The 25107-nt window shown below is 40.8% G+C and overlaps 1 protein-coding gene across 1 annotated transcript in view; it reads left to right on the top strand.

Moving 5' to 3' along the window:
• Nucleotides 1-25107, top strand: part of REV3L (REV3 like, DNA directed polymerase zeta catalytic subunit) — a 220933-nt gene that overhangs the window by 133516 nt on the left and 62310 nt on the right. Inside the window, exons 12-18 of the mRNA XM_088460488.1 lie at nucleotides 843-979; nucleotides 2068-6277; nucleotides 18810-19684; nucleotides 20346-20428; nucleotides 22211-22336; nucleotides 23756-23942; nucleotides 24136-24241. Coding sequence (XP_088316614.1) covers nucleotides 843-979; nucleotides 2068-6277; nucleotides 18810-19684; nucleotides 20346-20428; nucleotides 22211-22336; nucleotides 23756-23942; nucleotides 24136-24241 — 5724 coding nt within the window. The remainder of the gene's footprint in view (nucleotides 1-842; nucleotides 980-2067; nucleotides 6278-18809; nucleotides 19685-20345; nucleotides 20429-22210; nucleotides 22337-23755; nucleotides 23943-24135; nucleotides 24242-25107) is intronic.

The raw sequence follows: 25107 nt of genomic DNA, 5'->3' as shown, positions 1-25107 counted from the left end.
TCAAATATCTCTATTGTGACATTTTAATTGAACACTTTGAAATACTTTATTATTCATGTATGAGGAGTGTACCAAAGGTACTGCATTCTATCCAGAAATTTTGACTTCACAATACAGACTCATAGTTACACCCTAGAATGGAGGTGCATACTAAAAGTCGCAATTTCTCACATTGAAACTGTATTAACATGATGTATGTTTCTAATTGAATTGCAAAAAGTTGCGCAGCCATCTCCCCCATAGCATGCTGCATTGATTTAGTTGAGTACAAACACTTTTTCCCATTAGTGGGTTAATTTTTTTTTAAATAACCTGCAGAACTTGTGACCTTCAGTAACTGATCTGAGTTTCTGGCTGGTAGGATGGAATAGGGATGGCCATCCACCATCGATGGGTCATAATCATCGATGATTTATGGCCAATGTCGTATGCTTCTACCATCAATGGGGGAGAACCAGATGGTTTCCGTCCATTGATGGCACAGCATAACCGATTGTTTATTTTTTTACAAGGTGCTGGACAGTGAGCATAGATCTGCCCCGACACCCATGAGCCCAGCCCCCATGTTTTGATTGGCCCATGGGCCAGTCAGTCAAAGAACAAGGATGATCATCAGTTGGTGAAACAATCGATCGTCATACATTGCATAGTTGGTGACCATCAGTGGCAACTTGCTATATTGCCATCGATGGTAACCACACAGATGGCCATCCCTAGGATGGGAGTATGCTTCTGTCTTTTATGTAATCTTTGCCGTAGCCACAATTTTGAATTGGTGTATTTCTGTTGTTATGGAAAAGTATGTTTTGTATTACAGAACTGAACACTATTTGTCTTTTTAGCCTTGGTAAGAACATTGATGAGAGCTCCTCAGAAGAAGAAGACTCCACAGACAATGAAATGGAATGGAGTAGTAATAAACTGCTCCTTGCAAATCTTTCTATACCTCAATTAGATGGCACAGCAGATGAAAACAGTGGTAAATAGTCAATTTCTATCATTTTTATTTATTACTTGCGGCAATATTCTTTGGAACATATCATATACCCTAGTGCAGTGTTGGCTAACCTTGACACTCCAGCTGTTATGGAACTACATAACCCAGCATGCACTGCTACAGTTTTGCTATTTGGGCATGCTAAAACTGTGGCAGAGCATGCTGGGATATATAGTTCCACAACAGCTGGAGTGTCAAGGTTAGCCAACACTGCCCTAGTGTGTATATGTGTGAGCATGTAGTAGGGAACATATATTGTAAGCTCCACTGGGGCAGGGACTGATATGAATGGCCAACTATTCTCTGTAAAGCGCTGCAGAATATGTGTGCGCTATATAAATAACTGATAATAGACTGTATACTTTTGTACTATTATCAGGACCTGCTGTTTAGCAGAACTGTTTTGAGGTTGTTTTGTCATTTGGAACATCACAACTAAAATAATGTATATTACATTTTAAAAATTACCCCTGCTTTTCTACCCATTGTACGAGTGTTCTTCTAATAACTTTTTTCTTGGTTTACAGATGTAGGCCCAACCCAATAGTTTTAGGCTTTGCTTAAGCTTTAAATTAACTTTATTCATTAGAGAAATGCAGATGCAATAAACATTCTAACTTGGTACAATTGAATACATACTATGCATGTTGCAAAATAGGTATAGTGAGCGCAATTGGTATTATATCCCGCCGGACGTCACCCCGGCGGATTTAATACCGACGCCGGAAGGTAGAAAGGACCAGATCCCGACAGGGTAAGTATCTAATCTAACCCTCCCTTAGGGGTGCCTAACCCTAACCTCCCCCCAAGTGCCTAACCCTAACCTTCCCCCAGGGGTCCCTAAACCTGAACAATGTTGTCCTGGTCATTCTGTTGACATTGTGCATGTCGACACAGCGTTTTTACACTATGCCCTAAACCAAAATCTAACATTAGCATGCACTGTTGACGTTGTGGCTGTCGGCATTCACAATGTCGATAGTTCGACCATATCGACATTTTGAATGCGGAATACTGTTTTGAGGTCCATGTAAAATCTGAAAGTAACACTATATTTATTTTATTTTTAGATAATGCGTTGAATAATGAAAGTACACTAACCCACTCTTCTGTCATTGCGAAGAGCAAGTTGTCACTAAAGACCTCCATCTTTCACAAAGATGCTGCTTCACTGGAACCACAGTCTTCTGCCAAAACAGCGTTCCAGATTCAGCACACAAGTGCCCTTTCACCTCATGTATTAAAAAAAGAGGGTTTAATAGAAGAGCTGTCTCAGTCGCCAATAGAAAAGGGAGCTGAACTTTCCGTCCATTCATTTACAAATGATAGCACTTACAGTATGAAATATCCAGCAACTTTCAGCAGTTCTGCTCATTCAGAAATCCTACATAAAGAAGGCGTCATGAATGACATTGGCTCTATCTCCGCAAGTGACAAGAATGTCTATGAGGATGGAATCTCCTCAGTGAATAGACATCTGCAGTGCAGGAAATTCACCAGCATTCGAAAAGATAAGGATGCCTCTTTTTTGCATATGAACCGGCATGGCAGCGAGGGTACATTAGATAGGACTCAGCGAAACTTCACAGAACTGAGTAACAGCAAAGCTAAAAAAACTGCAGAAATAAGTGATAAATGTAATGTTCCCCCAAATAGCTTTGTTCACACAGCCTTAACTGAAAGTTGTGATAGGACTCCATGTGTTGATGGTAGTAGAATCACAGCGCACCCTGTGGATATAGACCTAAATGAAGGAAGCCTTAATAAAATGAAGGTACGATATGAAGAATTTCAGGAACACAAAGCAGAAGTGACCAGTGTTAACCAGCCGGTGACCCATTACAAGTTTTTCCCCAGTGTTGTTCTTTCAAACTGTTTGAACCGGCCACAAAAATCTGCGCCAGCACCCTGCAAACTTCAACAGCCTAAAAAGTCTAGGTTAAAGCTTGCTAAAAAACTAAAGAGCGTTGTGAATAAAGAGCATGTAAATGTAGCAGGGGAAGTGGAACACCAAGAGTATATAGGACGAGGATGTGACACAGGAATTGACCTTAATCAAGATCAACAGCCTTTGGTTAAACATGAGAATGTGGACTGCTCTGATTTCCAAGACACACTCAATGTAAATGACTTGGATTTGGTAAAAGACAGCAGTTATGCCCCAGGTAATGCATGTAGCAAAAGTCCTCCTGATGTTGACAGGGTACCATCCTGTGACATTGCGGTCATGATGGATGATGGTGCATTTCAAGGAAACACTTGTGAAATGAATAGTTTTGAATGTCCTTTTGAGGAGGGTAATGAAGATTCTGATCCATCCTTGGCACTTTATGGAAATAAGTATACTTTAAGGACAAAACGGAAAGTCAATTTTGAAATTGAGGATGGGGAGGCAAACCTGGGTGCAAGCAACTCTAAAGTTAATCTACCTCAGCCTGTTGAAGCCAATGAATCTGCGGTGCTTTCTCAAAAGTCCCGAAAGCGGAGAAAAGTCTCCAATAAGCTACCACCAGTAATTATAAAATATATCATTATCAATCGGTTTAAAGGCAGAAAAAACATGCAAGTAAAATTAGAAAAGCTAGACCCTAATGAACAACAAGTAACGTTAACAGATAGCAAACTTACATTTTATAATAAAATGGCACCGTTAAAAGATTTCTGGCCTAAAGTCCCAGAATCCCCTGCAACCAAATACCCTATATGCCCAGTCGCACCAAAGAAGATCAATAAAAGAAAAACAAAACCGAAATCTGCTAAGAAAAAGCCCGGGAGAATTCCAAAGACGGAGAGTGAACTCCTTAAGCGATCTCTACCTCGCAGGAAAAAAAGAACTCGTATTTTCCTTATGCCTCCCCTGCCATCATATAGTGTTGAAACAGAAGATTGTGATACAGACTACAAGGATGTTATGTCAAAACTTGGCTATCTGACAGATAGAAGTCCTAGCCCAATTCATATGTCTCCTCCACGTTGTTGGTCACCAACAGATCCAAGAGCTGAAGAAATGATGTCTAGTCCTGTTGAGGATACTCCTCTTTTTAAAAATGATCCCATAAGTGGTGTTAAGAAAGAAAGTTTAATTGGTACTAAAAAGAGACCACGAAAACCACAAACAAACAAAAGTAGGAAAAAAACAGCAGTAAGCCCTCCTTCCTCTGCAGTAACAAAAGAAGGAAACACATTTAACCAACTCCATGTGGGCAAAGACGGAAAAAGACAAAAGGGGAAACCTAGACAGAAAAAAAGTGAAAAGGCTCCAAGGAAACACACAAAGATTAAAAAGCGAGATAAGAGAGCAAATTTTGAAACTGCTGGATCAGAACCAGTGATTCAAGAACAGCCTGTGGCTCCGATTGATGAAGATGCAAAGTCAGAATCTGCTAACCAGTCATCGCAGTTTTCTCTATCTAGATTTTCTACTGGACATGTCCACTCTTCCCAGCTCTCATCTGGCAGCACACAGGAAGTCTTACCAGAAAGCACACTCTCTTTCTCTGGCACCACTATAGCTGTTACCTCTCAGAGCTCTACTGTTATGAAAGAGTCTAAAACTTCCTTAGTATCTCTGCCAATAAATCAGACTATAGAACAATTCAAGATAAATAATGTAAGGCCACTATTTCCGAATGTGTTTCAAATAAAGGAATCAAATGGAACTCAAAATATAGTCACAAATCCATTTAGTCGCCCATCTCAGGTAATACAGAATGCACAGTTCACCTTGAATTGTACTCCTTTCACTCAAGAGGATCCCACAGAAGTGCAGAAAAGGCTTTTAGCCTCTGTTGGGAAATTGCGGGACTCCCAAAGCATACCAGACTCTATGCCTTTTGAGAAGTTGCAGTCAAACCTTTTACCATGCACAAAAAACAACCAGCAGCAGATAACATGCTTACAAGACCCAGCTAAACAATGTGACTCCAGTTCATCTTCAGAAGGTCAGTTGCCTAGGAGTTCTTTGGTAACATCTTTGAAAAGTCCGATCAAAATGGCATCTTGGGAACAGAAAGATTTGTTTGATGGAACACAATTTACTGCTCAGAGGCTGAATCAAAACTGCTTACCTGATATATTTTCCTGCACCAAGACACTTCATAACTCTCTGAAAGCAGGTGCTTCACAAGGAATACTTGACGCCCAATGTGGAATAGCTGTTCTGAAGGAATTGTTGCACAAAAAGCAACAGAAAGTGAAAGTAGAGGAATCAAATTCTAATATTCAAAGCAGTCAGTCTTCTCAGGCTGAACAAAAGTGTGCTAATAAAAAATCAAGGTGTGCGACACCCAACAAAAAACCTAGGGCTCCTCGGAGCACAAAACCGAAAGCTGCCAAGAATTTGAAACTCGACTTGGTTAAACATCAGACTGATCGCCAGATTAAAGGCTCTGATAGGAGCCCTGGGATTTTTGCTGATCCTGGTTTTGAAAGTTGTTACTCACTAGAAGACAGTTTATCTCCTGAGCAGAACTACAACTTTGATATCAATTCAGTAGGGCAAACTGGTCTTTGCAGTTTGTACACTGGCAGCCAGTTTATTCCAGCAGATCAAAATTTGCCTCAAAAATTTCTGAGTGATCCCTTCCCAGTGAACACTACAGAACATGAGCTTGTAAAACATGAAAGCCAGCAAACTGAGCAGAAAAATGTCCTTAATTTGGATCAGCATATACAAAGACCTAGCTCTCTAAGCCCAGACTTGTTTGAAAAATCATCTGTTGATATTAAACAAAGTCCTCTCCTTAAGCAATGGAAAAACGGTTTACTTACTCAAAGTTTCCATCATTCTCCTGCGATAGACGGAGCTTTTTCTCAACAGACTGAAGACCTTCAGAATAGCAAATGTAGACTGCATAGCCAAGGTTTTCTGAAAGAGGCCTCATTTATTGCAGCTCAGTCAGAATGGGCTTGTAAACAAATAAATATTGAGACTAAAGGCACAATCTTTGATATTTGTCATCAACCAAACTCAAATTCATCTTTTACTGGACTTGCATCTTCTCCCGAAACAGATTTTATGGATGGAGACTTAGAATTATATATTTCAAGACACAATGGTGGACTGACTCCAACGCCTGACAGTTCACCAAGATCTATGAGTTCCCCATCGCAGTCCAAGAATGGGAGTGCTACACCACGACCAGTTCACATTTTAAAACCTTTAATGTCACCTCCAAGCCGTGAAGAAATTATGGCAACTCTTTTGGACCATGACTTGATGGAAACAATTTATCAAGAACCATTCTTCAGCAACCCTTCAGATGCTCCAGAAAAGCCAAAGTGAGTCTTAATATATTTAGAGATTTCAATGAAGTAAATGTTTGTAATGCATGATAAAGTAGATGGTCTGCTTCCATTGATGATCCATTGTGGTTAATAACATTTTATCTCCTGTTGGTTACATTGAAGGTAAATGCAGAAAATTTTACATGTGTCCACTGCATGTGCTATATCCATTCTATGTTTTCGCAAATGGGCCCATATTTATGCAGATGTGGATTTGCGTTGTTACAACATCTATAGGGGTTCAAACTTTTACACCTTATGATGTAAAGCGCTGGTCTGGTATGTCCTTGCTTGGTGCATAATTATTCCTAGTTATGCACCCACATTCAAAATATAGTTGTCATGCAGAAGGAAATTGTATAAGTGAGATAGAGAGTTGAGGGTGTGCATTTAGGGATATATTGGGGCTTCAATGTTTCTGTAGCATTGCACAGATGGTATGCACAACACTGATACTGTACTGCAGAAACAGAGGAGCACCAGGAAAATTTGTATAAGTTTGTAATTCCTTAGTCTCGGCTAAGGGAAGGGAGCAGTAAATATGTAGCATTTTTACTTGAATGCTGCATTAAGACATACATTTGAAAAACTGGAATAAAAATGAAAAATGTTAATTCCATGATTCTGAAGTGGTAGTAGTAGTAGGGCCGAGGTCCCACAAAGGTAGGCCCAGGTTAAATTTCTTGGGTAGTTCCCTAAACTATGGGGGCAATTCAATTCAAATCGATGCTGCCGTTTTAGCGATGTTACAGGCTATTTAGTCGGAGGTGTATATTCCTGCAATTCAATTCTCGGCGATGTGCGTTTTAAGTTGGCGATGTTAATTTTTAGTCTGAGAAGTTATGCTTATTGTTGACTTCTAAAGTGGCCCGTATTACTGACAGTGGCTATGTTAAGTATCTGTAACACTCTGGTTAGCGCAAAAAAAGTGGTTTATCCAAATCTAACAAAAATACACCAAATTACATACCAAACCCTCCAAACCACAAAAAAAAAGTTTAGAAGCAGAACACATTTCACAACCCCTCAAACAAGTTTATTGCATATGTAAAAAGTATTTTTTTTTAAATAAATAGATAAATGGACTGCTCCAGGTAACCAAAGAGAAGCTTGCCATCTGTGCACAGGTACTTGCAGCAGCACATACAAAAAAATAAACACACACACACTTCCATTAAACCAAAATTGACATAAAAAAAAAATCCAAGTACGGTAACCAAGCTTGCCACCAGTCAATATATATGCAGCAGCATCAAAGCACACACACACAACCATAAAAGCAACATTTGAAAAAGCAAGAGTTTAACTTGCCACCTGCACACATGTAAATGCAGCAGCACAAAACATGGTAAAAGTGACAAATTAGAATGTTCTTATCAACGTCAACCAAACATAAAAAAATTACCTAGTTGGAAACAGATATGAAATAACACGCGCATGTCAATTGCAGCTAGAATAAAGCCAAACATGCCTAATATGTCAGTAGTACATGGCAATTGCAGCAGGAATAAAGGCAAACATGCCTAACCTAACTGTTGTATACATATTTCAAAAGCACATGTCAGTTGCAGCAGGAATACAAGCCAAACACATGGCTAAAAAACAAACCTTATGCTATACAAATTGGGAAAAAAATAACCCACCACACAACAATTACTTACCAAAGCTAGGAAGAAAGATATGTCTAATGCTCCGAATTTGCTCCTGATACCTGGCGAGGCACTGCTCTGTACAGAACCAAAATAGCTATGGAAGCTTCTTAAGGAAATTCCTGTTTTGCTACATCGCGTTTACGGTGGGAAGAGAATTCTCCGCCCAGTTGTCAGGACAGGAAGAGAAATCGCCGCCTTAACTCGTTCCCGAGAATGCCTAGGTTTTAAACATTGCATACAATTGAATAGCAACAGTTTAATGCAATTCTCGCTTGGAGTTTAGTGGCGATGAACGCGCTAAAAAATTGTCAACAATTACATGGCAACATCACATTTAATTGAATTCCCCTCTGGCATAGGTGCTAGCTTCTTATACCACTTTCACACAGAAAGAAGCCAAAAACCCGGCATTCGATGCACAGATTTTTTTGCCAGTCCCAGCCTGTACCCTCTTTCACACAGAAAAGCAAATACCCGGGTCAAGCATTTCGACCCAGTAATATGCGTATCAACCCGGGTATTTCTTCTGTGTGAAAGGGTCAACCAGGGTCGAATTCCCGGAAATTTCGACCCGGGTTGACCAGCAAATTACCGGGTCCAAATTACTGGGAATTTGCTTTTCTGTGTGAAAGGGGTATTGCTGTGCAAAGCAGACAAATAAAAAACCATGGTGAAATCACATCCATTTCGCTTTCATACAGTAAATGACCTTTATTGTATTGTATTGTGCTCTGTCATTTGGCAGGGTCTTAGCATCTCTGTATAATACTACAGTGCCACCCAGTGTTAAAATATATTTCACTGAAGTAAAAAAATATATATATACATTTATACTCTAATAGAGAATACATTTCCCTTGAAATCTTTCATGTATTTTTCTTTTAGTAATGACAGATGCATAAAAAATGTTTTCATCAAAGTTTGTTTTGCTCTGGATTTAATAGTTGTTGAACTACTGACTGAACTAGAAGGAAATACACTTCTGGAAGTGGTTGCTGTTACAGTTTCGACACTATAAATTCCCTGGGAACCCGTACTCTTTACTTAACCTTCCTGGCAAACTGGTCCACCAACTCCTTAAGCCGCACATATCCACTAGCAGATGAGGCAACGACAGTAGGATTACGACATCGTAATCGTACTGTCGTTCCCCATCCCCTGCAGTGCCTATAATGAACAATTAGTTGTTCAGTGTAGGCACCCTCCATCATCCCCGAGCATGGTCAATCTGTCGTTATCGGCAGATTGACCGGCATGTTTGGGCGATGGTTGATGTCGGAAACGACCAGCGGGAGCGCGCATCGCTGGTCGTTTCTGCCATTTTAGTGCCCAATTCATGCACGATTAATGGACAAGTGAACGATAACGATGTTATCGTTCAGTCGTCCATTAATATCTGCTAACTATCCTCTCCTGGCTGCACCAGGCCAAGACTCAGTGACCTCTTCAACTCCGGCTTCTCATCTTAACTGAACTGCCACCCTGCATCCAGCCCTGACAAAATATTTGTGATTTGCTATAGTTTTTTTCTTCAAAGATCTCCCTCCAAGCTCGCCATCCTGATGGCCTATAGCACTGAATAGCACAGGCTCCACCACACACCCATCCGTCACAGGTACAGAGCATTACCACTAACCTAGATCTCTGCACACCTGCGGCTCCTACTTCTGTCCTCTGTCGGTCTTCTCTCATGTCCAATGCATAGCTGTCCTATCCACTTTAACCAGCTAACTATGCAGTAATGTTAAAGGCTAAGCCAAGCTAGTTTAGCCTTTAACATGCTTGCTGCTTTAAAAATACTTGCATATTCGCGTGTATTCCCGCAGTGGCACCGGCTCACAGGCTATTACATTTAGCCCATAGTGTCTCATATACTCTACTGTCATTCTATTGTCATTTTTACCATTCCAATCTCCTCTCTGCCTCCTCCATTTTTCCATTTTTGTCAAATCTTTCATCTGTTGTATTACCACTGTATGTATATGCGTCAGTGATGTGCGGTCAGATGAGGCAGAGCCCTTTCTGTCATACTTGGGTAGTGTTCACTCTAGGTCTGGCAGCAGGCAGGGCGCCGGACTAAAGCTGGCCACACACTAGACCAACTTACATCCAACCAGCCAACTTGTTGATTGGTTGGAATGAAAATCTGGTAAGGAATGGGAGTAACTGACAATCAGCAATTTGCTCCCAAACTCCGGAAAATGGACAAAAACTGTTGTTTGAACAAATTGTTTAGATCAAACATTTAACAAACTTGTCTGACGTCCATTTTCATCTGTTTTCTGGCATTTAGGAGCAAATTGCTGATCATCAGTTACTCCCAAACATTACCAGATTTTCATTCCAACCAATCAACAAGTTGGCTGGTTGGACAGATAATCTTTAGATGTGTGGCCAGCTTTAGAGCTTAGGGCACTTCTCCGCGCCTGAATAGGGGGCATGGCCAAAGAAAAGGGGGCGTATAATGCCCACATGAACCCTCGGGTACATATATGTATCTGTAAATCTTCCTCGGATAATTGCCATTGCCGCCCCAGCCATTTTCCTCACTGCATGTTACTGATTTGCATCTGGACATATCTGTATTTGTGTGTGTGTGTGTGTGTGTGTGTGTGTAATGCCTAAAATTGTAATCTGACCTCTCGTGACTCAGTTAGAACAATAGCTAGGCTACTCATGGCAAGGTGATGTGTATTATCGGAGTTCGAACATGTCATGATAGTGGGTGCTTGACCGATGGGACATTCCATTTCTGAAGCTGTGCTGACATTCAACATTCCTATCATTAAGTACCCATGGGTCGCGCTGTCCGCCCAACGTGGGCAGTGCAACCCATGGCTGCTTAATGATGGTGACCAGTGGAATTTTCTGTGGTAGCGGATAAGCGACACTGGCTCAAATCACATCAACATTTAATGTAGGAGGCCATTCAATGTAGGAGGTACCAGACACATATGCAGCACGTTAGTACAGCGTTCTTTAGATTCCATGGGATATGGGAACACAAGACCAACCAAGGTGCCCCTGTTAACACTACGACACCGGATGCAGTGCCTCACCTGGGCTTGTTATGTTGCTAATTGCACCATGGAGGATTGACAACATGTGGCATGGTCCGATGAGTCACAGTACCAGTTGTTTCGGGCTGCTGGTAGGGTTTGAAAAATTTGCAGACTGTGCACTCAAAATGTTAAGAGCCAACAAATCTAATAAGATTATAAGTAATACATCCTTTAATTTAAATAAAACAAATAAATATAAATAAAATCCATATGACTCACTAATACAGCAATGTTCTACACACATATAAAATTGTAAGGATCACAGGGCCCGCTAGATGCATACTCTCACACCCAGAGTATGCAAATTCGGCTAAGTGACAGCAAGGCAGGCGATCGCACAGCAAGCCATAAGCACGCCCACTATGTCTTGGCGTGCGATCACCCTGTGTATGCAGACGGCTACCAGCCTGTCTTAAGACCCCCACTAGCGCACATGACCTCCAGGAAGTGTATGCAACCATCGGTACATCGGGTACCATTGGAAGCAAACGCAGCGCTTGAGGTTGACTATACCCTACCGCAAGCACTTCAGCGTATAATTCAACAAGGTGGCGTGTACTATGACTCTGCCTGTTAATTGTGCACGCCTCTGAAATGGTGTTAAGATGCTCAGGCACGTCTGCGTTTGCACCTCCACTTCCCCGTTTCTAGTGGCCTGCCCCTGTTACCACCCACAAATGGCTTGACCTGTCATTCATTCAGCTGGTCTGCCTATGCTGGGCGAGCATATGCTTCCCGATCACTCGATTAGTTCCCGCACTGCGATGCATATGCATGCGCACATTGCAAAACATCGCTAGCTATGAGCGAGTGCTTGCTAGCGAACAGGTCTGAAACGGGCCCACAATTCTATAATTCTAGCGATCATAAATCAATCAGAAAATAGTAAGTCCTGTGACACAAAGTCCACTGTAAACATATAGGAAATCGGCAATTATCTATTGAGGTATTTTGGAATAATGTAGCAGAGTTTCAGCGACAATGTTTCAATATATGTTACCGGTCTGGTTTGTATGATGCGTCAAACCAGTGCAGACAGACCACTCGCTATTTATTAGGATCAGAAGCTTATTCTGGAACAAAGTGGTGAGGTAATGTCAATAGCATTTGGTACTTAACACCGTGCTGAAGTGATCTGGGCGTCTAATGATAAAAGCAGGCTTACCGGTAAGTAGCAATTGTCTGATCGGGACCAGATAGCAGTGGTGTCCCGTAGACAAAGGAGTCCCTTGTGCTGAGTGGACTCAGGAGTCGCAAACCTGTGAGCCGCGTGTGCTCAGATGGAAGGGCCGGCCGGCCTCCACATTGGAACAGGCTAAGTATAGATTTTGCAGGTGTGACCTTCAGGAAAAATCTCAACACTCGTTTGTACTTTGTACACAGGCCGTCAGAGTATAAACAAATGGATACGAAGTCTTGTGTAAGCAGTGGTTCTCTGGAGCTGGTGATGTCTTGTTTCAAATGTCCTAAAATAAAGCTACGCGTTTCAGTGCTCCTGACACCTTCGTCAGGGACATATAGTGGCTTCCTTCCACTTGCCTTTTAAATAGGAGTAAGGGATGGTCCCCATGTAATTAGGACTGTTGTCATAATTTAACCATTTAGAGTCATTACTTGAGTGTTCCTAAAAACAAGTCGGAGTACTGGCATTGCTCTAATACTCTTACAATTTTCAATGGGATGTAGTTAAAAATGCCATTCTTATGTACTTAAATTTGTTGTGTTTTTTTTTTTTTTTGCATACCTCAAATTTACATTATACACTCAATTGGAGTGTATCTATCCTGCACTATATATGAGTAAAAAAACCTTATAATTAATTTTGTTTATTTGTCCTATGTTTACATATACTATATCTATATTCAGAGTGAACCGATTACACACGTGGGACACATTAGAGGGTGTCATCTATTCACGCTAACTACTGTCAGGCGCAACTTGTCAACTTATTATATTAAAGATTATTATCTAGACATTTTTATATATAACGGCTAACCGTCAATGTAACAATAGTGCATTTATTTGTACATCATTTTATTTGAATGCAAATAACACTGTGTATAAACAAAGCCGTCCATACTAAAGCATTGGTGTCTACAATTCAGCTATACAACCGACTTAGTGGCTGCATTAAAAATATAAAGATAATATTATTCTACCAGGTAGAAGTAGATATTGATGTACATGGTTATCCTATGTATGTGCTAAGTTGAATTTACAGAATTAGTGCTGTAGTTCAGATGGCAGGGTTCAGTGTGGTATGGACTCCATTTGTCAACAAGGCACCGTGCAGGCTGATGGTGGTTCCATAATGGATTCACATTGCATGCGTTGGGTCCACTGGTCCTCCTGAACTCGTCATTTACCAGTAACTACTACACTGCATTGCTTGATGACCATTTGCAGCCCTTCATGGACTTCATTTACCCCCACAATGAGGGAATATTCCAGCAGGATAATGTGCTGTGTCATTGGTCTAAGTTGTCCAGAATTCGCTTGAGGAGCATTCTTTAGAGTTCCAACGAATGGTGTGGCGACCATGTTCGCCCAACAAGAACCCAATCGATCATTTATGGGATGTGGTAGAGAGGCCCATTCGAACCATTGATCCTGCACTTATAAATATCAGGAAACTGGGGGAAGCTATTCAGATGGCACGGGTCAACATCTCTCCAGACGTCTTACGTCCACTTGTGGAATTGATGCCACTTCAAGTTGCTGCATTTCGTCAGTGTATGTATATATATATGTGTGTGTGTGTGTGTGTGTGTGTGTGTGTGTGTATGTATATATATATATGTATGTGTATATGTATATATATATATATAATTTTTATTTTTTTTTATTAGACAGAGTGTCCGGCACTCCACGTAGGACGAAAATATACTTAGCTGGATGCCTCCACAAAGAAAAGTATAGAATGGTAAAGGTGCAGCACTCCAAGCTGATAATCAATAGGCATTGAAACATTGACTACACCTGCCGTCTGAGAGCCTATTGATTATTTACTTGGAGTGCCGCACCTTTACCATTATAAAAATTATATATATACTACCGTTCAAAAGTTTGGGGTCACTTAGAAATTTCCTTATTTTTTAAAGAAAATAATTTTTTTTTCAATGAGGATAACATTAAATTAATCAGAAATACACTCTATACATTATTAATGTGGTAAATGACTATACTAGCTGCAAACATCTGGTTTTTAAAGGAATATCTACATAGGAGTATAGAGGCCCATTTCCAGCAACCATCACTCCAGTGTTCTAATGGTACATTGTGTTTGCTAAGCACGTTAGAAGACTAATGGATGATTACAAAACCCTTGATAACCCTTGTGCAATTATGTTAGCACAGCTGAAAACGGGTTTGCTCGTTAGAGAAGCTATAAAACTGGCCTTCCTTTGAGCTAGTTGAGAATCTGGAGCATCACATTTGTGGGTTCGATTATACTCTCCAAATGGCCAGAAAAAGAGAACTTTCATGTGAAACTCGACAGTCTATTCTTGTTCTTAGAAATGAAGGGTATTCCATGCGAGAAATTGCCAAGAAACAGAACATTTCCTACAACGGTGTGTACTACTCCCTTCAGAGAACAGCACAAACAGTCTCTAACAAGAGTAGAAAGAGAAGTGGGAGGCCCTGTGATGCACAACTGTGCAAGAAGACAAGTACATTAGAGTCTCTAGTTTGAGAAATAGATGCCTCACAGGTCCTCAATTGGCAGCTTCATTAAATGGTACCCGCAAAACGCCAGTGTCAACATCTAGAGTTTTAGCTTGGCTGGCCTTCTAGGCAGAGTGGCAAAGAAAAAGCCATACCTGAGACCAGGGGCGTATATACGCATTGTCCGGGATGGCATTCGCCAGGGGCGCCAGCCAAGAAGGGATGCCGCCCGGCGATGCTATCCACGGCCAGGGAATAGAAGCACTTACTAGTTTTTGCACCTCCGCTGCCCGGAGAATCACAGGCAGGAGCCACTGTTACCAGCGCCGGTGTCCGGCAGCACGCTACACAGAGTGAAGGAACTGCAAATAAACTACAGCTCCCAGCAGCCCTTGCTGCCGGAAGCTTCTGGCAGCAAGGGCTGTTGGGAGCTGTAGTTTCATTTGAGTTTGATATCTGTAGTGCTGTGCGGTGACGGACACTGGTGCCTGTAACAGTGTATGCTGTGCACTGCAGCACCTCCAATGCCCGGGGATGGCTTTTAGGAGGGTAATAATATTACATTTATGTTATACAAGAATGGTGTATGTGTATGAGTGTGTATATATAAATATATATGTGTGTGTGTGTGTGTGTGTGTGTGTGTGTGTGTGTGTATGTGTATGTGTATATATGTATATATATATATATATATATATGTATATTATATGTGTGTGTGTGTATATGTGTGTTTGTGTGTATATATATATATATATATATGTGTGTGTATATATATATATATATGTGTGTGTGTGTGCACGCCCCTTCTCCACAAGACCACGTCTCTTTTTGCTATGTGCACCTTCCCTATTTCAAATATGGGGGGGGGGTTTGCCAGTCCCTCAATTTGCCAGGGGCACTCAAACGCCTAGATACATCCCTGCCTGAGACTGGCCATTAAAAGGAAAAGATTAATATGGGCAAAAGAACACAGACATTGGACAGAGGAAGATTGGAAAAAAGTGTTATGGACAGATGAATCGAAGTTTGAGGTGTTTGGATCACACAGAAGAACATTTGTGAAACGCAGAACAAGTGAAAAGATGCTGAAAGAGTGCCTGATGCCATCTGTCAAGCATGGTGGAGGTAATGTGATGGTCTGGGGCTGCTTTGGTGCTGGTAAAGTGGGAGATTTGTACAAGGTAAAAGGGATTTTGAATAAGGAAGGTTATCACTCCATTTTGCAACGCCATGCCATACCCTGTGGACAGCGCTTGATTGGAGCCAATTTCCTCCCAACAGGACAATGACCCAAAGCACACCACCAAATTATGCAAGAACTATTTAGGGAAGAAGCAGGAAGCTGGTATTCTGTCTGTAATGGAGTGGCCAGCGCAGTCACCAGATCTCAACCCCATTGAGCTGTTGTGGGAGCATCTTGACCGTATGGTACGCAAGAAGTGCCCATCAAGCCTATCCAACTTGTGGGAGGTGCTCCAGGAAGCGTGGGGTGAAATTTCTTCAGATTACCTCAACAAATTAACTGCTAGAATGCCAAAGGTCTGCAATGCTGTAATTGCTGCAAAAGGAGCATTCTTTGACGAAAGCAAAGTTTGAAGGCCAAAATTATTATTTCAAATAAAAATCATTATTTCTAACCTTGCCAATGTCTTGACTATATGTTCTATTCATTTTGCAACTCATTTGATAAATAAAAGTCAGTTTTCATGTAAAACACAAAATTGTCTGGGTGACCCCAAACTTTTGAACGGTAGTGTATATGTGTGTGTGTATATATATACAGTACTTGTCAAAAGTCTGAGCACACCAGTATTTTTTAAGGAATTTTCGATTTAACTGCACAGTAACGAAATAAAACCTGTTTTATTGGATTTGTTTACAAAATAAACAACTGTTTGAACAATAAGGAAACAAAAAAAAACTTGTTTTGACTTTTGGGCAAGTTTATTTTGGTAATTTTTGGTAGTCTGCTTTCATTGAAGTGACGACCCTTAGCTTTGATAAGCACTTTGCATATCCTTGGCATCCTATTTACTAATTTTTCCAGCTTTTGGCAATCCATTCGACTCCAGCAGCTTTGAAGAGCCTCCCAGAGGACCTCAGTGTTGGTAGGCATCTGTTTTCGGACTTCCCTGTCTAGTTCTTCCCACAAAAGCTCGATGGGTGAAACATCTGGGATTGAGGTGGCCATTCCATTTTTGTTACGACTTGAGCATCTTGTTTCTTTTACAAATAATTAGTACATAACTTGGACGTATGTTTTAGATCGTTATCTTGTTGAAAAATGAAGTTCTGACCCACAAGTCCCCTTCCGGAGGGAATCGCATAACGCACTAATATGTTGTGGTACACCTTTTGATCCATTATTCCGTCGATTCTGACTTAAGTCACCAACTTGGTTGCTCGCGAAACATCCCCAAACCATCACATTTCCTCCTCCATGCTTAAATGTTGGCGCTACATAGTCTGGAGAAAGCGCTCACCTGGACGACGAGGCACAAAAGCCCGGCGATGCGAGCCAAAAAGTAAAAATTTCGATTTGTCGATCCAAAGCAACCTCTTCCACTGTTCCTCAGTCCAATCCTTATGCTGCTCAGCCCATGTGTACCTTGTTTGTAGCATGTCGCAGTGGTTTTCTTACCGCAACCGTACCACTAAGGCCATATTCCTGCAAGTGCCTGGCCACCGTCCTATTGGACACAGGCTGGGAACGACTTTTCCACAACTCCCTTCCTATTTCCGGAGCGGTTAAAACATCTGTTACGCTTGCTAGTAGTCACAATGAAGTTGTCCTCACGAACAGTTGTTGTTTTTGGACGACCAGTTAGTTTTCTTGTAACATTTTGACCGGTTTTTGACTTTCGTTCAATAGCCCGACGCACAGCTGTACGTACTGTACGAATGGTGTGTGTACTGTATATGTACTGTGTGTGTATACTGCATGTGTGTTGCATTATTATGTGTCTATACAACGTGGGCATTTATTATGTATACTGTATAAGTGGCACCGCTACCGTGGGCATTTTTTATGAGTATAAGCGGCACGGCTACTGTGGCCATTATTATAGTATACAAATTTTTTGACACATTTCTGTTGATTTTCCGTTACGGAAATAATATATTTTGTCATTTTTATCATACTCCATTCATATACAAGTAGCAGAATGTACGATAAACAAGCTTCTTTTCGATTTCAGGGTGTGTGCTCAGATTTTTGACCAGTACTGTGTGTATGTATATGTGTGTATGTATATGTGTGTGTGTATGTATGTATATATGTATGTGTATGTGTATATATATATATATATATATATATATATATGTGTATGTGTATATATGTGTGTGTGTGTATATATATATATATATATATATATATATATATATATATATATATATATAAAAAAATATATAGAGGGACCTTTTAATCCAGCAATAGACATTTATTATGTCCACCAGATGGCGTCCGTTTCTGCCTTAATCTATGCTATCATCAGGGGCCCCTGATGGTCCTTCATTTCTTTGTGTATTTCACGGATTGGGTGAGTGTATTATATTCTATTCCTCTTTCATCTCATCTGGGGAACGCTGACGCTGTCTTATGAGGGAGAGGCCGAAGAGTAAGCGCTATAATGGTTAATAAGCTGAAACTCCCCCTTCCTCATATAGCCTCCCCATCCCCGCAGCCTTGAGGAAAGGACGTTAAATCGTTCTGAAACATCGGCTTTATAGGTACTAGCAGGTGGTGAGATGCGAGCTTGGCATGGGAATTCTATTTTGATATTATTGCCCTTGATACTATTGTTTATAATTACGAAGGCACCTGGGTGACTGATATGCATCAGAAATTATTACCTGCATCAGTTTGATAGGAGCCTCATCTCACTTTTTTCTACTTTTGGAGAGCACAATGCTTTTACACTTTCTAACTCTGGCTTCCTGTGTAACCCGGTGTAGCTGTGATTGTTCTAACATAACGCATAAGTACACAGTATCAGCCAATCTCCTCTCCTATTGCACTCAATGGTCTAATGATCTATTTGGGTACATGCTTTCATAGCACCATCTTTGACAAGTATGATTTGAAGATTGCTTATAATAGTCTGCTCAGGTCAGTATTTTAAATGAATTTCCTTTTTTTTTGCACAGAGAGATCGGAGGAAGAATTCTCACAGTTGAGACAAAACTTGCAAATAATCTTCCTGAGTTTGAAGGGGATTTTTTAATGGAAGGACTGAGGCTATGGAAAACTGCTTTTTCAGCAATGACACAAAACCCAAGGCCAGTATCTCCCACTCGAATGACCAGACTGGTCATGGAACAAGAGAAAACTAAGCTGAATCCTGCTGATGATAAGAAGGTGGTGATCATGCCCTGTAGAAGTGCACCTGATCCTCAGAGAGTCCAACTATGGGTTCAGGCCAAAGAACTCTATGAGTCCTCTAAGACATCAGAAAAATGTCCATTAATTGAAGACACAAATGATGAGAAGAATATCAAGACTGCTGCTGTGCCCAGTGGTTGCAACAGCTTGCCTCCAAAGGAAATACAGATTTTATTGGCGCAACCGGCAAGTTTAGAAGATCAGCCGACAAATGAGAAGAATGTAATGATCCATATAGCCAGCCCTCCTCCATCACTCCATGTTTCAGACTGTGTAGAGGTAGAAGGGGGAGTTGGCGTAATACCTGGTGAAGCTGTAATGGAATTGAGTTATAGGACTAATGAAAACGAATTGTCTGACAACTGTGTTTCTCCAGAATCTCCAGTTTTGACACCTTGGCAGAACGTTGTAACTCTGGATCATAAATTATCATCACCTGAAATCGGCTTGGCAGATGACAGCAAGAAGTCGGGGAGGAATGTAAAAAGTGATGTTAGAGAGTTATCAACACCTTCCCCTCCACCATTTAAACAGAAGAAACACAAATCCAAACATGGGTGCCTACATAGTACCCCTGTTGCAGAAAGGAGGACTGAAGATGCATCTCCTGATATGACACGGCTTTCCCCCTTATTTTCAGGTATGTTACTACATACGATTGTTGGTTACATAATACTCCATCCATACTTCAAAATAGAAGAACAAGTCTCCATCCAGTTCCATCATTTTTATATGTGAACATAGATATGTGTGTACACACATTTATACTGCATATTTACATATGAGTTTGTCTAAAGTGCCTGATCCCTATGTATAAAGTATAGCATTTCTGTCATATGAGAACCCAGACCATCTGTCTCCTGTACAGTAGTGCTGGTCCCTGCTGATCAAGGGATATATTTACTCGTGTGAGTTTTTAGAACTGGAGATGTTGCCCATAGCAACCAATCAGATTCTACTTCACATTTATCTAGCCCCTTCTAGAAGATGACAGCTAGAATCTGATTGGTTGCTATGGGCAACATCTCCACTTCTTAGTAAATATACCCCCAACTTTCAAAGCGGATCATCAGCCAAAATTAATTTGGTTGCAGCCCAGTAACAGTGGAAGTCACAAAGGAGGGCAACTATGTACTGTTCTACTTGTCTCAACAGTGGTAGCTTATTGACAAATAAGTACAATAATGCTGTCTATCGTTAACAGAAAGGGCTATTAATGTGAAATTAATATTGTACAGTTTCTAAACCATTGCTGTTTTTTTTTAATCTTTCAAAGCTGCTAATTTTTAATTTTTGCCTAGAAACACGATTGCAAAAGATGAGTCAGAGAAGAGGCGCAAACCCTGATAAACTGCGCAGAGTACTTCTCACTACTCAGATGAAGGTAATTACTGGTTACAGATATGCAGGTTTTTTGGTACTTAAAATTTTCATTAAAACGACAAGCGTTTTGCTCTATGCATTAGAATAATTATAATCACTGTGGTATACTTATAGAAATAATATGTTAAGGTTGTCATGATCTATCCTAATATCTGAATTGGCTTTAGTAAAAATAATATGAAGAAAATCACTGTGGAATGTAAGGAAAGTGATAGTCAGAGGTCTGCTCTCTGTCCCCACAGCTTGGTTATTTACTTAAAGATGCCATGTTATCCCAGAGCAATCCAGCCTTTTTTGTATTTTTTTGTATTACCCACTTTAGAGATACAAGGACCTTAACAGTTGGGTTAATATATTTGGTTAAACCATACTTTGTCTAGTTTTGGAAATGCATTACAGGGTGATTGTGAAAACACCACCTACAGTATGCATGCGGTGCAGAAGGGGGCTTGTCCTGCTCCTCCTGAGAGACGTTCCATACAATAGCATTAACTCCAACTGTACATGAGCCTCACAGCATTCGCATAGTTCTGTACATCTAAACTATATGTGTTTCTTCCATGGCGGGCAGAGCGTGATGACGTCTTCACTGTGTTGCACCCATGTGACGAGATATGTATGTAACCTTCAAGAGAGTTGGAGTGGAGAAGTTGCCCATAGCAACCAATCAGCTTTTGTCATTGCATAGACTGTGCTAGATAAAAAGTAGCTAGAAGCATGTTGGTTGCTATAGGCTACTTCGTCCTCACCTTATATTTCTCGAAGCTTTGATATATCTCAGCCTCAGGTAGATTGTAGGACTTTTTACTGAGTCAGTGAGATCAGCACTGTTTCAGGGAGACTCCTTGACATTCAGGGAGAGTTGACAATTATTTGTTAAACTCAAGTTCATTATATAGTAGTTTAAAAAGCAATAAAGGCAAATTTTTAAAATTATTACTCAATAAAAATTATTGTTTAAAAAAAAAAAAAAAGTAATGTACTAATTTGGTAAATTGTCGGCTCTTCTGTCAGCCCTATATTTATATAATCAGGATTTTTATTTTGCCCATGGATAGAAAACAGTCCTGGTCTCTGCATTGGATCTAAAATGTAAGCAGCTTTGTGTTAAAGAGTAGTTTTATGTTGGGTATAAACTACAACAACACAAAGTTATCTGTAATTAATATTACAGGATAATCCATAAGCATGTACAAGCAAATGAATAAAAGATGCAAAACCCCTTGAAATACAGTATATTACTTTTATGGTGCATACACACGATCAGATTTTTCCTTCAGATATGGACGATAACGATTTAAAAATCGTTCAGTCGTTCATATCTGAAGGAAAATCGTTCATATCTGACATGCCTGAACGATGGACGATCAACGATGCGCGTTCCCGTTTGTCAGATAACGATATCTGACATCTGATGGGTTTGCAGTCAGACTTGGACGATTCCATTCATTTTAATGCAGTCAAAAATCGTTCAAATCGTTCAAATCGTTCAAAACTTTGGTAAAATCGTTCACATCGTTCAAATCGTTTAATCGTTCAGTCGTTCATCTGACAAATCTGACAAGTCTGACCGTGTGTACGCTCCATAACTCCTCATTCTTCTGTATTTTAGCTGTCAGGAAATAATTTGTTCAAACCTTTGTCCTTGTTGTCAGCCAGTATTACTCCTCTGTAAATACACTAGACAGAGCTGCTTGGCTGTTATTAATACGCTCTATGATGATTGGACTGATCTAACTGATACTCATTTTCTCTTTAATTCATTCCTACCTATTCCTCCCAGAATCAGTTTGCTGCTATGGCTCATGTAAAGAAAGATACTTCTCAGATTGAGGGGCCTTCGCTCAATAACTCGTACGGCTTTAAAGTCACTGCTCAAAACCTACAAGATGCAAAGGCCTTGCACGAGGTAATGTTGTACTGGGAATATTCACAATGATGCAAGTTACATTTATTAAAATATAAAGACAGGAGTTAATACTCAGAAAATGTATGTGGGGAATTAAAAGATTATAGCACAATTATCGCACAAGCTGATCAACAGACAAAGTGACTGTGTACCAACATTTTATGCACTGCTAAAACATTCAGGTTTTTCTTTTTTAGTTTACTCTATGGTGGCAAACCAGATGGCCAAACACTGGCTAAAAATCCTTTTATAAGACAAGTTTGATGAATGTTTTTATTTATCCACTTAGTATGACAATTAAAATACTACATGAGCACAATACTTCAAGTCATTAATACTGCTTTTGAAGCACTGTGCAAAACAGAAAAAGCTAATTTGGTAACTCCACTATGTGTGATGATTGCTAACTAATCAAAATAATCCGACTAATCCCCTGTTTGTACTATTGTAAGTTTTGTGCTAAATTGTCCTATTGTAAGTTTTGTGCTAAGTAGCCTTGCATGAGCCTGGGGTGTCGCTCTCATCTCTGGTGCTTCTGGCACACACTGCTGACGCAACAAACTGCTCCGATACAGACCAGAGCAGAGAGCAGCACTCCTGGCAGGAAAGAGGAACTGCACGGGATGTGACAGGTGCTGATGCACGGATCAAAGAGGGGGGTGAGGCTTAGTGAGTCACAATTATGTCATTGCACTGCAGACATTTTTAACAAGCTAGAAAATGGGGAAGAGAGTATTAAAAGTTCTTTATCTGCCCAATCCCGGTACCCACAGAGTCAGGGCCAACCTTTGTTTGATCACCAGAGAAAACCCATGATGTCCAGGAATGGGATATTATTTCCCAATCAATTCTTCAATAAAATCAGAGGCACACTTAATTCAACGAGGAGAGATCCTTCTTTCAATTGATATGGCCCCTTAGTAGTTGTTCTTCTAGTGCACAGGTTCTCAAACTCAGTCCTCAGGACCCCAAACAGTGCATGTTTTCCAGGTCTCTCCACAGACTCACAAGTGAGATAATTGCTCCATTTGTGGATCTATTAAAATGTGTCAGTGAGTAATGAGTACACCTGTGCACCTGCTGGTTGACCTGGAAAACGTGACCTGTGTGGGGCCCTGAGGACAGAGTTAGAAAACCACTGGTCTAGTGATCACAAGACCATATCAATTTGCACTGCAGAAATACTGCTAGGGATGGGGGAGGGCATTTAATATCTTAAAATTAATTATAACAGGTACATTTGTGTGGATACTGCTTCAATCATTTCTGCCAAAATAGGTGCAACATTGAAGGGGCTAAGAGCATACTAGCAGTAGTCTATATTTTTGAAGCATTTCTTTATTTTAAGTTATGTACCAGCAAAGCATAGCCTGAGACCAAGCATGTTGTACAACGTGTCTTTTTGTTTTTTTGCTCTAGGTTCAGCACCTGACCCTCATGTGTATGGAGTTACATGCGAGAACTCGGCGAGACTTGGAGCCAGATCCTGAATTTGATCCCATCTGTGCTCTTTTTTACTGCCTGTCCTCGGACTTCCCACTGCCTTACAGTGACAAAACAGAAATTACTGGTGCCATTGTGATCAGTCAAGAAACTGCTGATGAAGGTGACCACTTCTGTGGAAACACTGCCAATTTATTGATATTTTACCTTATTTATTTAGTAAACCATTTATCATCACTGGTGGGTTTCTTGCTTTTTAATTTTGCGCTCATGTCTGAGCATCCCATTAAACGGGTTGTGAAAGAAGCTATATCATTTATGCTTTCTGTTTAATATAATTGTATTTGTTTTTCCAGATAGCAGAATATCTTTACTAACCAGATCTGGCATCACAGGCTTCCAAACAACATATGCTGCTGATGAAAAAGAACTGTTTGAAAAGCTACTAAACCTGATCAGGAGGTATGCCCAATTTACATACTGATAGAGAAATGAGACCTATGGTTATGTGCACATCTGTGTAGATAGAGTGCATTAGTTTTTGACTGTTTGTTGATTATACCGTTTTACCGCACATGAGAAACAAAGGAGGAGGCACACGTAACGGGATGTAGTTAGCAGACAAGCGGACGGGATGCCGCCGGTCTGAATCCCGATGCTGGAAGTCCGACACAGAACTTAAGATAGGCGTCGAAATACCGACGCCTATCTTAATCCCGACACCGGAACACAGATAGATGTCAGCCCGAACCAGGTAAGTCAGGGGCGTCTTAGCTGTTAGCCACAGGGGGCGAGGGTTAGGTTTAGGTAGCATAGCAGGGTTAGCGTTGGGTTTAATGGGGAGTAAGGTTTGGCACCCCTAGGGGAGGGGGTTAGGTTAGGGTTATGCTGGCCATACACTAGTACGATGCACTACGATGCGATTCATCATACGTTTTCCCTTGAACTCTCTGGCGGTCCCGGCCGCACGAGTTGGTGCTTTTTTCACGCACGTTCTGCATACGATTACGATAGATAAAATGGGCTGCACATACGATACGATAGAACAGCAGTATCCTACCTAAATACTACACAATTTCGACACAATGCATCGTGCAACGCTTATAAAATCAGGACGAAATCGCGGTAGTGAATAGGCACCACTCTTGGGGGGGGGGGGGGGGGGGGGTTAGGGTACACGAAGGGAGGTTTAGGAACAGAAGGGGGGAGGGTAAGTATACTTACATGACCCCTGTCGGGAAACGAGTCATCGGGATGCCGCTGTCGGTATTTTGACAGGAGGCATCCCGACAGCCGACATTACATACCGATTCCCATGTAACAATACA

The sequence above is a fragment of the Taudactylus pleione genome, unplaced genomic scaffold (assembly GCF_031769625.1).
Source record: "Taudactylus pleione unplaced genomic scaffold, aTauple2 ptg000046l, whole genome shotgun sequence".
NCBI classification, from domain to species: domain Eukaryota; kingdom Metazoa; phylum Chordata; class Amphibia; order Anura; family Myobatrachidae; genus Taudactylus; species Taudactylus pleione.
This window is presented reverse-complemented; position numbering and strand designations above follow the sequence as displayed.